At 39.1% G+C, this 13956-nt stretch overlaps 2 protein-coding genes across 2 annotated transcripts in view; both read left to right on the forward strand.

Moving 5' to 3' along the window:
* Window positions 1-13956, forward strand: part of LOC148076234 (regulator of G protein signaling 9-binding protein) — a 69576-nt gene that overhangs the window by 33821 nt on the left and 21799 nt on the right. The gene's annotated exons all lie outside the window — the stretch shown is intronic.
* On the forward strand, window positions 913-7790 carry slc7a9 (solute carrier family 7 member 9). Its single transcript, XM_087793186.1, has 12 exons — window positions 913-930; window positions 992-1139; window positions 1256-1498; window positions 1569-1694; window positions 1777-1876; window positions 2993-3037; window positions 3120-3243; window positions 5444-5547; window positions 5629-5725; window positions 5788-5937; window positions 6008-6182; window positions 7721-7790. Exons 1-12 carry the CDS (start codon window positions 913-915, stop codon window positions 7780-7782), a joined length of 1392 nt encoding a protein of 463 aa, XP_087649312.1. The 3' UTR covers window positions 7783-7790.

Genomic DNA, 13956 nt, shown 5'->3' on the forward strand with positions numbered 1-13956 from the left:
CAGGTCACTATAAAATGTGTCTTTGAAGGGATTTACAAGTCGGTGAAGACTCAACCGGGTCTTATCTCCAGATCTTTCCAAAGTCACAAAGAGCTCGCTAGTAAGATCGAAACCCCCCCCAGGACACATTAACGATCACAGAACGAGGAGTCATCGGCAAATACGTTTACTTTAGACCCGTACAAGTCACGTTTTATACCTCTGCCGAGGATGTGTTTAGTGTATATATCAACTGGGTGAAGGATTCCAACTTAGGAAAAGTTTTGTTGTTCTTGATTACCATCTGGATCCTAAAGTATGTGCATCTGCCACCTTTAATCATGACAATTTCTATCAATGACTGTCTTTGAGCTGTAAAAGTTTGCTCTTCCTCATCAGTCTCCTGGTGCTGGACTGATAAGGTGCCAATAAAAATGCTCGCCACGTGTCACTATTGCAGCTTATAAAAGTTAATCCATAACACCATCATATACTGTAGGTCAAAATCTCTACTTTACATTCAAAAACCTACCTACCTACTTACCTACCTACCTAACTTCATACCTAGCTTCCTACCTACCCACCAACCTACCTACCTACCTACCTACCTACCTACCTACCTACCTACCTACCTACCTACCTACCTACCTACCTACCTACCTACCTACCTACCTACCTACCTACCTACCTACCTACCTACCTACCTACCTACCTACCTACCTACCTACTTACCTACCTACCTAACTTCATACCTAGCTTCCTACCTACCCACCAACCTACCTACCTACCTGCCTGCCTGCCTATCTTTCCCTTTCCTTCCCTTCTATCATATCCATCTTGATCTTTTCTATCATCAGAAGAATGGAAGAAAAGACGAACAACCAACAAAATGGTTCCAACGACAACCCCTCCGACCAGAAGAAAGAGAAGGCGATGGTCCTTCAGAAAAACGTGAGTCTCCACATGATGAGGCTTCACTGAAAGCGCGTAATGATCACCTCTCTGAGTTCAGGTGGGTCTGCTGAGCGGCGTCAGCCTGATCGTGGGGACGATGATCGGCTCTGGGATCTTCATCTCCCCAAAGTCGGTTCTGTTGTACTCTGGAGCGGTGGGTCCGTGTCTCTGCATCTGGGCGGCTTGTGGAGTCCTGGCCACTGTCGGTGAGATCCCAGACTCTCCACGTTGTACAAGACCTCATGCTGATTACAGAAATATGTATGGAACCTGATAATAGAACCCAAGAAGTTACATGGCTCTGGTTTTGGTACCTTCACAGGGGCCCTTTGCTACGCCGAGCTGGGCACCATGATCACCAAGTCCGGAGGAGAGTACGCTTACCTGAAGGAGTGTTTCGGTCCCATCCCAGCCTACCTCTTCGCCTGGACGACCGTCATGGTCCTGAAGCCCTCCTCGCTCGCCATCATCACACTGAGCTTTGCTGAATACGCATCCACACCTTTTTACCCAGGATGCACTCCTCCCGTGCTGGTGGTCAAGTGTCTTTCTGCAGCTGCCATCAGTGAGTTTGTGTCGCAAACATAAATGTTACTTTCAAGTTGCATCTTTTTAATCATTGATTTCCTCCTCAGTCATAATCGTCTCCGTCAACTGTCTCAGCGTCAAACTGGCGAGTTACGTTCAGAACTTCTTCACGTTGGCCAAACTCGCCATCATCTTTATCATTGTGATGGCGGGCATCGTCCTGCTGATACAAGGTGGGAGGTTGTCGGGGAGAGGCCTTAACCTCTGCTTGCACTGATCATTCTCTTCATATTCCGAGGGTTTGTCTCCTTTCAGGTAAAACTGAGAACTTTTCCAACTCCTTCGAGGGGACGTCAACATCGGTTGGAGCGATTGGACTGGCCTTCTATAACGGACTGTGGGCGTACGACGGCTGGTCAGTATTCACTTTTATTTCATGGAAGTCTTTAGATCCTAAATGTGAAACATATACTCAGGTGTTCTTTGATATGTTGCAGTTGCAGTTACAGTTGAACTTATGTGTTGGAGTGTGGGCGTATTTATTTCACTTTTATTTCAGGGAAGTCTTTAGATCCTAAATGTTGAACATTTACTCTGGTGTTCTTTCAGAGGTTTCATTGCAGTTGCAGTTGCAGTTGAGGTAGTGTTTGCGGTTGCGGTTATGGTTGCACCTGTAGTTGTAGTTGTAGTTGTAGTTGCAGTTGCAGTTGCAGTTGCAGTTGTAGTTGTAGTTGCAGTTGTAGTTGTAGGTGTAGTTGTATTTGTATTTGTAGTTGTAGTTGCAGTTGCACCTGTAGTTGCAGTTGCAGTTGCAGTTGCAGTTGCAGTTGTAGTTGTAGTTGTAGTTGCAGTTGCAGTTGCAGTTGTAGTTGTAGTTGTAGTTGTAGTTGTGGTGGCGGTTGCAGTTGCAGTTGCAGTTGTAGTTGTAGTTGTAGTTGCAGTTGCAGTTGCAGTTGCAGTTGCAGTTGCGGTTGCAGTTGAGGTTGCGGTTGCGGTTGCGATGCCTTACAATGTAGTTGTGTTGCATTTGTGATCCAATTGCATAGCAGTTGTAGTTGTGTTTGTGATGCAATTAAGTTGCAGTTTCGTTGCAGTTGTAGTTGCATTTAAATTGCGTTGCAGTGTTGATTTTGTGTGTTTTGTTGCAGTTTCCAGTGCAGTGAGCTAAAGTTTTCATGCGATTCTCATAAAAGTTAAACCCGGTCAACCACCCGAGAGAGTGATGTAGACTTTGTAGTCACAGAATCACACACAGACCGATTACTGGAGTCTGATTCATCTTTTTTCTACTTTAATACATGAATCGGTGAATAAAATGGTTTGATTCCAGTTTAAACCTTCAACCTTTCTGTGAGTGTTTTGTGGGGTTTTCTCCAAGTTGAGGGAGTTTTGTTGTTTTTTCCTGGTATCTGTCAATGACGGCCGCCTCTTGCCCTTGGTGGCTGGGATCGGCTTCTTGATTAAGGAGAACACTTTAGTCAGAATTAATTTATTCCTCAGATTATGCAACTCAAATGTTTCCATTGATCAGGAATCAACTGAACTTCATCACGGAGGAGCTGAAGGATCCGTACAGGTGAGAACCTCGTCCTGCTCAACGGTCGAGTCGCTCGACTCAGAACAAGGTGATGGAATCTATTTCTAAAACTCTCCCGCAGGAACTTGCCTCTGTCCATCCTCATCGGGATCCCTCTGGTGTCGGTTTGCTACGTGATGGTCAACGTCGCCTACTTCACCGTCATGACCTCCTCGGAGCTGCTGCTGTCTCCTGCCGTCGCCGTGGTAACACATGTGGACACGCTCATTTATCTGTGATCATAAGGTTCATGAACCAATCATGTGCAGGATTAAATATATTTATTTTAAACAATTTTAGAATGTATTCATATAAATATTAATTGTATTTTTTTAAATGTGTCATTATCTATATAGTATTTAAGACCAATCACATTTAAAAATCTATAGAATAATAAAACAAAATGATCATTTTATCAATTTATCTTTAATAAAAACCTTATTTACCTATTTTGTTTATTATAAGTGCATAAAAATGTATAAGAAACAGAAGACATGTAATGTTTCTTAAATAGAAATTGTAATAAATCTGAATCGAAATGTCTATAATGTTTTAACAAACAATATATATATATTTTTTAAATGAGTTAATATCTTAATTAAAAATGATTCTTTATTTTTGTAATTACATTGTAGTGTTGTCACTTAATCATTCGTGGTCAATGTAAAGAGTTTATAAATCTTATTATAAGTAGACATGCATTAATATACACCGTAAATTCTTCTGTAAAGACATATATATTGTGTAAATGTATATTTTAGTGTCTAATGAATGTGTTTATAGTGTTTATCAAAGATAACCTGAAATAATATTTATAATAAATCATTTGTAGATTTGACTTTATTTAAAACATTTCAATTTTATTTCACATGTATTTATTTATTTCATTTATTTTGTATTTTAAAGTCATAATAAATAGTTCTCTAAGATGTGAAATAATCTACAACATCATGAGAAACATGTCAGGATGTAGTAATAAATATACTAATGAAACTTTAATAAACCACAAGATTGAACTGAAAATGAAGACATGGAACACTTTTGATTTCTTGCCACATGAACGTCCAGTTTTTTTATTTTCTTTCCTTGAAACTTACATTATTTCTGCATTTTTCTAGCGTTAAATTACATTTTTTTTTGTATTTTTTTAATCAAAGAATAACCAAACAATTGCTCATAAAATCTTAAAAAATATATATATATATGTCTGGATGTATAAACATACTCAATGATATTTTCCTAACGTGAACATTTGAGTTGACTTTTCACTAAAATAGTAAAAAAAAAAAGGCTCAATATGTTTTAATTATATTATACAATGATTATAATTACTTGAATGTCTCATGACTGTAACGGTTTAGCTAGCAAGGCGACCCAGAAGCAAAGGATAATAAGTTACCAGGCAGAGGTTTAATAATCACACAAAAACACAATGTAACACAAACAGACGACTTTAGTCAAATGTTTGCTAGAAATCAAACAATGAGTGAAAACTCTTTGCAGCTAAATGTGGACAAAACTGAAACTCTGGTGATTGAGCTGATGATAAGATTCCAGGGTTGACTCAGTACTTGGCTGACTTAGGTCAGTCTGTCAAACTGAGCCTGAGAGACCTGGGTGTTGTATTTGATAAATACATGTCTCTTGTTCAACACTGAAGAAAACTGACCACAAACTGTTTCCTTCAACTGAGAAAAATCTCCAAAGTTAGGAAATTGATGTCACAACACGATCTGGATCTTATAATCCATGAGTTTGTGTTGTTTAAACTATTGTAACAGTTTATTTGTGTGTCTAAACAAGAAGGATGTGTCTCGCCTGCAGTTCATACAAAACTCTGCAGCCAGAATTCTGAGCCGTTGTAGTAGAAGAACTCACATTTCTCTGATCCTTAAAACTATTCACAAATAACCATTACTTACTTACTTAGTTACTTACATAACGTACAGAGTCCAAATCTAAGTCTTTATGAGTCCACTTAAAAACCAGAAGTCCAAGAAAACTGAAGCAAGAGTGACTGCAAGGCGCCAGATCCACTTCAAAACACAAAAACGGTAAAATAAAATGTCATCCAGAACTCACCAAAGGAACCGCAAAGCACTGACAGGAACAAACAGTCGGGAGATAAACATCTAAGGCAAAGTTGGTTCACTAGGCGAACGACTGAGAGCTTTACCGATGGTCCAGAGAAAACGTGCTGACCTTGAGACTCTCTATGCTGCACCACTGATTGTCTGAGAGTCGACAGCCGTGGATCTTGCCAAGCATCGACCTCACCGCCTGTCAATGGGGTAGCGACAGTAATGACAATATTGCAAACACACACGTCATGTTCATATTTTGGTGCTGCTGGCTTATATAGCACTATATCTTTTCTAAAAACCTTTTTTGGTGTTTTCTCCCAAGACTTTCGGGGATCGGGTTCTTTACCCGGTGTCGTGGATCGTTCCACTCTTCGTGGTTTTCTCCACGTTTGGATCGGCGAACGGAAGCTGCTTCACCGCTGGAAGGTGGAAGAAAAGTTTAGAAGAATATATTTTCAAACCAACGTATTGTGGATCGAGTTTAACGTGGTTTTCTTACGGTGTCAGGATCGCGTACGCCGCGGGCCGCGAAGGTCACATGGTGAAGATCCTCTCCTACATCAGTCTGAAGCGATTCACTCCGTCTCCGGCTCTCATCTTCAACGTGAGCTCCTGATGTTCTCCAGTCGTCACACGACCTCGACAACGTTTCTGTTCCACCTCCAGGGTCTCCTGGCTCTGATCTACATCGTGCCGGCCGACATCAACTCCCTCATTAACTACTTCAGCTTCGCCCAGTGGGCCTTCTACGGCCTCACGGCGCTGTCCGTCATCGTCATGAGGTTCACCAGGAAGCATCTGCACAGACCCGTGAAGGTGGCTCTCCTCAAGGTCACCGTGAGACCGACGTGAACCTCCCTGATGACTCCTGTCCCGTGATCTCCAGGTGCCGATCGTCATCCCGGCTCTCATGGTCCTGGTGTCCATCTACCTGGTCCTGGCCCCCATCGTGGATAAGCCTCAGTGGGAATACCTCTACTGCGCCGTCTTCATCTTCAGCGGACTTCTGCTCTACTTTCCTCTCGTCCACTGGAAGGTCTCCTGGTCGCGCTCCTTCATGAGTGAGTATCTCTATATCTATATGAGACTTCATTATTAAGATTGCAGATGAAATCTGGCTCCCCCCAGTGTCACAGCAGTGTAATTACATTGTCCTGGAGCCTCCGTTGCGCAGTAATAATAGAACAACTATTTTGGTTATAATTCATGGAAATTCTTTAAACACAAGTTAGTTAAACACCATTTAAAACTTTCCCTTTTCACAAATTAACCACAAAATTAAAAAACAAATCTGCTAAATAAATTAAAAGTATATATCAAAATATTACGCATTTGTCTCCAGAACAAAAAACAAGCTGAAGATATTTTTCTCTATATAACTTTGAATGTGTTAAAACTCCTAAAGCAGCAATACGTCAAAATAAAATAATGTATCTGGCTCCCTCCAGTGTCAGAATCATGTAAATGCAATGTCATGGCAACTCTATTGGGCAGTGATTACAATACATTTTTGGTAGTAAATAATGGAAATATAAACATATGTAATAAAAAGTGTATCTTAAGGTGCGTATAATGAACAATTGGTAATAAAACATGGAAATTAAAGATTTTAAGTTTTTAAAGATTTATTTTGCGCAAATCAAATACAAAATAATCAACTAAAAATAAAATGAAAACTTGTGTGAAAAGTGTAAATCTAAATATTACCTGAAAATATAAACTTCTTAAAAAAAAAAATTAAAGTTAATCTTTTTATGTTGGATATTTTTCATTACATATAAAATAATGGAATAATATTAATAATAGGTAATCATGGAAACAAAAATATAATATAAACATAAAACCTAAGTTTGTGTTTTTGTCCTTTTGTACAATTTTTAAGGCAAGTTTTTTAATATTTATTTTGCACAAATGAGTGACAAAATTATGAACTACAAATAAACTAAAAACTAGAGTATAAATCTAAAGATTATGAACAAAAAAAGATGCGAATAGATGTAAAAAAATGTTCCACAATACGAAAGATATGTAAGATTGAATAGATTGTGTCTGGCTCCCCCTAGTGTCAGTAGATTGTAAATGAAATGTCCTGGTGCCTCCATTGTGCAGTAAATAAAATAAGATTGTGATAATAAGTCAAGACAAAGATGAATCATTCTTAAATATGTATCAAATAAAAAAAATAATAATTAAACTACAAATAAAAAGGAACAGCTTAAAACAAGTTTCTGTGTAATACTGATACTATTTTCTGTAATGCGAACGTTAAATACTTTGATTAACTTGAGTTTCTACAAATAAAAACCCTAGTACGAGTCAATATATCAATGATGATGATGGTGGAAAACAACTGGTCGAACGATGGTCTCAGACATTATGTGTCGAGCCAAGACACAATGACTCGACAACACTTTAAAAAGTTACAACATTGTGTCAAGATATGTTTTTATAGCCGCAACCTTTGTTCGAGCGACAACATTTGTCGAGTCACTGTAGACGCAGCGTCTTTCAAGGTTTACGAGTCGATGGTCGACCGGCGAACGACCACTGACCACTGCTGAGAGCTTGAAATAAACCACAGGATCTCTTCTCCCACCAGGACCCATAACCATACATCTGCAGCTGCTGCTGGAAGTCGTGCCTGCAGAGAAGTCTGAGTAACATCTGAGGAGAAGAAGGTTCTTCACCGTGGAAACTATAGTCTGTGACTATGTTTGTTTGAAGTTGTGAGTCTGTGACATGTTTACTTTTGTGTTGAATGCGTTTGTAAATATACCACGTTTGTGTACAAATAAATATGTACCTCAGCCTCTGAACCCTGGCTTGCTGGGACGAACAGTTAACGGTTTCCGTTAAGGAGAGTAAAGCGTTGTAATACCAGAATACAACCACTAGATGTCAGTACAATCTCACAATATTTACTCGCACAAGCCTGAAACTCATCCAGAGAAATCGATCAGTTTTCAAAGGTTTATACATTGAATTTACGCTGATGTTTGCGTTATAAATGTCCATGTATTATACTCGGTCAATAATAATAATAATAATAATAAATAGTTCGTCTCATATTCTTTGTGTAAAACCAATAAGAAGGAAGAAAAACATCATTTGATTCTTGTAAAGGTAGTTTTTTAAACTCTTCATCGACAGTTTTCTCTTGATTCATCCAATTTTTGTTATATTATTTCAAAATAGCAGGTTTTAAAATTTTGGGAAATATTTAACAATATATATTTTTATGTATCTTACTTTAAAAACAAATCATCTACATTATATATTTATTTTCTGTTTTTTGTTTTACATTTAAGACAACATTTGTCCATAAAAACATTCAAAATGATATTTTCCAAAAAGTAAAACATTTGGAATTATTTAAAAAGAAAAATCCAACATATTGGAGAAAAAAGACGATTTGTATTATCTTATATTACAATTGTTTGAATACATTATTTATTTTATACGATTTTAATCCCATTTCTTATTAAATAAATCACATTACTCACAGTTAATTTACGTAAAAACTATTTAAAAAAAAACTAAAAAACTAAACCATTAGTTTACTAAACTCTATTAACTCTAATAATTCTAATTATAATGACAATTTTGAAGATTAGTTTTGCACAGATCATCCACAAAAAAGTATAAAATGTGAACTGGATGTGAATCAAAATATTACTTATTTTTCTCCAGATAAAAACACAAAAACAAGCTGAGAATAGATGCCAATCATATGCCAAACAATATAATAAGGCAAGTTTTTTTTTCTATATAACTATATGTTTGAATTATTAAAGGATTGAAAATATTGTGTCTGGCTCCCCCTAGTGTCAGAACCGTGTGAGTGCAATGTCCTGGCAAGTGTCAGGTAATAATATTATGAAAGCTGTAATTAATCATGGAAATAAGAAAATGTTTTAAATAAAGATTATACAAGTATTTAACGAGGTAATAAAAAAGCAAGTTTTTAAATTCATTCTTGATTTTTGAAAAAGCCAGTTTCACAGATTTATTTTCAACAAACAAATCATCCATAAAAAATAAACTTCAAATCACAAACTTAAAAAAAAACACGAGTATGAATAAAATATTATGCATCTGTCTCCAGATTATTAAAAAAAAAAAAATCACAAGAATAGATGCAAAAACTAAATGAAACACAAAATTATTTGTTTTGAATTGATAAAGCAACAATACATAGGATTAAAAGTATTGTGTCTGGCGCCACCTAGTGTAAGCACAGAGTAAATGAAAATGTCTGGTGCCGCAGTTATATTAAGATAGTGGTTATTAAAGCTTAAAAAAACGACCAAATAAATAATAATAACTATAATATAAACAACAAAAATAATAATTAAAATAAAAACAATATATATATTTAAAAAAAAAGAGCATTATCGTCCAGACTAGCAGGTGAGAAGATCTGACGTACTTTATTACGAGACGACCCGACGACAGACGATCCTGCCATATGAAGCTGAATCTGAGTGTATGTGCAGCAGATCGAGCAATCAAGCTGGTGAACGTCTTGATGAAAGATTAATACGAGAGATGCTGCTCACGCCCGTCAACACGCCCGGAACCATGAGTAGAGGCGCGTTAATGATCCGATCGGTGATGAGAATCCATCTGCATCTCGTTACAATCACACGCTCGCGCGCCTGCCAATCACCAGCAGCATTAGCATCTGGATCGCAGCAGAGAAAATCACTCAAAAGACACTCAAAAGAAGACCCGGAGAACCCGCGACACGCTCGTCGGTGAGGTCCGTATCTCGGCCGTGGGTTCGGACGACCGGACACACGGATGACACGTGTTGTGTCGTGTGTGTCAACAGATGCAACACAACGAACACACACTGATGAAAACCTGCTCGTTGATACCGTAGTACAAGGATCGAGGTACGACTGGACATCAGTCACAGTAAGTTAGTAAAGTCCAAAGTACCTTCCAGAAGAACAACTGGACTACTCGTGAAACTAGCGGTAGGATTCGTTGTAGAACTCATGGTAGGACTCATAGCAGAAGTTAAAGGTGACTCGAGGAATTCACGTGAGGACTTTTGATTTAACTCTTTGTAGGACTCATGGTGGGAATCGTCGTGAAAAGTAATTGTAGAACTCATGGTAGGACTCAGGTCATAGGTAGGTCGTGGAATGATTCATGGAAGGACTTTTGATTTAACTCTTTGTAGGACTCATGGTGGGAATCGTCGTGAAAAGTAATTGTAGAACTCATGGTAGGACTCAGGTCATAGGTAGGTCGTGGAATGATTCATGGAAGGACTTGGGATTTCACTCTTTGTAGGACTCATGGTGGGAATCGTGGTGGATGTAATTGTAGAACACATGGTGGAAATTATAGTAGCTCAGTAGAAGTCTTGGTATAATTCATGGAACACGACTCATCATTGGACTTCTGATGGTTCTTGAACCCATCGTTGAATTCATTGTAGGACTGAAGGTCAAGGTCATCGTAGAACCCATGGTAAAACTTATGGTTGAACTCAAGGCAGGCCTCATGGTAGAAGGCTTCGTAGAACCAGTAATGGAACTTGTTATGAAACTCATGGTAAAACTCTCGAATTAATAAAGCTCCTGGTTGGAATCTTAGTAGAAGTCATTGTAGAACACATGGTGGAACTCATGGAGGAACGTATGCTAGGAGACCTAGTAGAAGTCATGATGGACTACTTGTAATGGAACCCTTTGTAGGACTCAGTTTAGAACCATCATGGAACTCATGGTTAAACTAATTGTAGGACGAATAGTAGATGTCATCATAGAACCCATGGTGGAACTCACGGTGGAACCTATGATAAGACTAATGGTAGAACCCAAGTGAAACACATAGTTTAACTTATAGCAGGACTCATGGTAGAATTCTAGTAGGATTCATCATAGAATCCATGGTGGAACCATTGTGCTGGAACTCGTGGTTTTCCATGTTGTTGACGACAAGGTAGACATCACGATGAAGCTCATGGTAGGACTGAGAAGAAGTCGGAGAATGGTAGAAGTCATCATAGAACCCATGGTGGAACTCACGACGGAACCTATGGTAGGATGTGGCGGAATAATATAAGGACTCCTCAAAGAACTCCTGGTAAAAGTCATTGTAAGACTTGTGATGAACTCATGGTGGAACCTAGAAGAACTCACATTTCTCCGATCCTTAAAACTCTTCACTGGCTTCCAGTTTCTTTCAGGATCATTTTAAAATTCTGGTTCTTACTTTCAGATCTATTCATGGTCAGACCTTCCATCAGTGATCTGATCCAGACTTACATTCCCAGCTCGGGCTTTGAGGTCTGTGGATCAGAATCTTATGGTTCCACGCACACGGTTCAGGACCAGAGGAGAGAAATCCTTCCAGACTGTTGCTCCTAAGCTTTGGAACGATCTTCCTCTCTCTTTGCGCTTGATGGATCTACTGACTCCTTCAAGAAACATCTTAAGACGTTTCTATTTTTTCAGGCTTTTCCTTGAATTTCTGGAACTCCTGTTGTGTTCTCAGTTTTATCTTGACCTTTAAAATATATACTTTATTGAATATTGTTTTGATTGTTTAAGCGCTTTGTGACCCTGGTCTGGAAAAGCGCTGTACTTACCTATGGTAAGACTCATAGTAGAAGTCATGGTAAAACCTGTAGTGGAATTATGGTAGAAATGGTAGGAATAATCGTAGGACTTGTGATAGAACTCTTTGTAGGACTCATGGTGGAATCCATGATGGAACTCATGATGGAACCTATTGTATGATTCAAAGTCAAAGTCATGGTAAAACCTGTGGTGGAATGATGTTTAGACAATTTCCCAGAATGAGGTCTCCAGAGGGATCTAAAAAGTTGATCTAATCTAATGTTTGGACTCCCGGTAAAAGTCATGGTAGGACTTGTGATAGACATCTTTGTAGAACTCATGGTGGAATCCATGGTAGGACTCATGGTGGAACCTATAGTAGGACTCCAGCTAGAAGCCATGGTAAAAGTCATGGTAGGACTTGTGATAGACATCTTTGTAGGACTCATGGTGGAATCCATGGTAGGACTCATGGTAAGTAAGTAAATAAGTAATATTTATTTATATAGCGCTTTTCGAGACCAGGGTCACAAAGCGCTTTAACAATCAAAACAATACTCAAAACAGTACATACTTTAAAGATCAAGATAATACTGAGAACAACACAGGAGTTCGAGAAATTCAAGGAAAAGCCTGAACAAATAGAAACGTCTTAAGATGTTTCTTAAAGGAGTCAGTAGACTCCATCAAGCGCAAAGAGAGAGAAGATTGTTCCAAAGCTTAGGAGCAACAGCCTGAAAAGATTTCTCTCCTCTGGTCCTGAGCCGTGTTCAGGAACCATAAGTAGATTCTGATCCACAGACCTCAGAGACCGAGCTGGGGTGTAAGGCTGGATCAGATCAGTGATGTAAGGAGGAGCCTGACCATGAATAGCTCTGAAAGTAAGAACCAGAATTTTAAAGTTGATCCTGAAAGAAACTGGAAGCCAGTGAAGAGTTTTAAGGATCGGAGAAATGTGAGTTCTCCTACTTGAGCGGGTCAGAATTCTGGCTGCAGAGTTCTGAATCAACTGCAGACGAGACAGCTCCTTCTTGTTAAGACATGAAAACAAACTGTTACAATAGTCCAGACGAGAAGAAACAAACGCATGGATTACAAGCTCCAGATCATGTTGTGACAACATTTTCCTAAGTTTAGAGATTTTTCTCAGTTGAAGGAAACAGTTTCTGGTCAGTTTTCTGCAGTGTCGAACAAGAGACATGTCTTTATCAAATACAACACCCAGGTTTCTCAGGCTCAGTTTGACAGACTGACCTAAGTCACCCAAGTACTGACTCAACCCTGGAATATTATCATCAGGAGCAATCACCAGTGTTTCAGTTTTGTCCACATTAAGCTGTAAAGTGTTTTCACTCATTGTTTGATTTCTAGCAAACAATTGACTAAGCTGTTCAGCCTTTGGGGCTCAGTTGGGTCAAAAGAGCAGTAGAGCTGGATGTCATCAGCAAAAATGTGATAAGAAACATCTGGAAATCTCTGAATGATTTTACCAAGGGGAATCAAGTACAGCAAAAACAATAAAGGACCCAGAACAGAACCTTGAGGGACTCCACACAACAGATCTGCCGATTCACACCTCATCTGATTGGCAGATACACTAAAACTGCGCCCAGAAAGGTAAGATGAGAACCATTCTAACACAGACCCAGACAGTCCCACTTCATCCCTTAGTCTTCTCAGCAGGATCTGGTGATCAACTGTGTCAAAGGCTGACGACAGATCCAAGAGAACCAGAACAGTGAATTTACCAGAGTCAGCCGACATCATGATGTCACTGGACACCTTCAATAAAGCTGTCTCCGTAGAGTGATGTTTACGGAAGCCAGACTGAAACTTCTCATGGATGTCGCTCTGATCCAGGACCAAAGACAGCTGCTCAGACACCACCTTCTCCAAGATCTTGGACAAGAAAGGGAGCTTAGAAATAGGCCTGAAATTACTGAGGTCAGTTGGGTCTAAGCCTGGTTTTTTGAGCAGAGGCTCCACAATGGCATGTTTAAATGCATTGGGAAAAACCCCTGTGAAAAGGGAGAGGTTCACCATATTGGCAACCCAGGGGCCAATTACATCAAATACTTAGATGAAAAGCCTACAAGGAAGGACGTCATCTGAGCAAGAGGAGGGTTTCATCTTGTTCACTAGTGCTGAAATATCACCCAAAGATACAGCAGTGAAGGATGACCAAGAGGAGGAGGTGGGCTCAGAGACAGTAGGGGTTCCCAACAAAGGGGGAGAGATTTTCTCTTTGATCAATTTA

The sequence above is a fragment of the Callionymus lyra genome, chromosome 6 (genome assembly GCF_982586985.1).
Source record: "Callionymus lyra chromosome 6, fCalLyr1.hap1.1, whole genome shotgun sequence".
NCBI lineage: Eukaryota > Metazoa > Chordata > Actinopteri > Syngnathiformes > Callionymidae > Callionymus > Callionymus lyra.

What these genes read in the sequence shown, in the direction of transcription:
- slc7a9 (XM_087793186.1), top strand. An exon ending in TGGAGTCCTGGCCACTGTCG is followed by an intron (nt 1,140 to 1,255) that starts GTGAGATCCCAG and finishes GTACCTTCACAG; the next exon opens with GGGCCCTTTGCTACGCCGAG. An exon ending in TCTTTCTGCAGCTGCCATCA is followed by an intron (nt 1,499 to 1,568) that starts GTGAGTTTGTGT and finishes TTTCCTCCTCAG; the next exon opens with TCATAATCGTCTCCGTCAAC.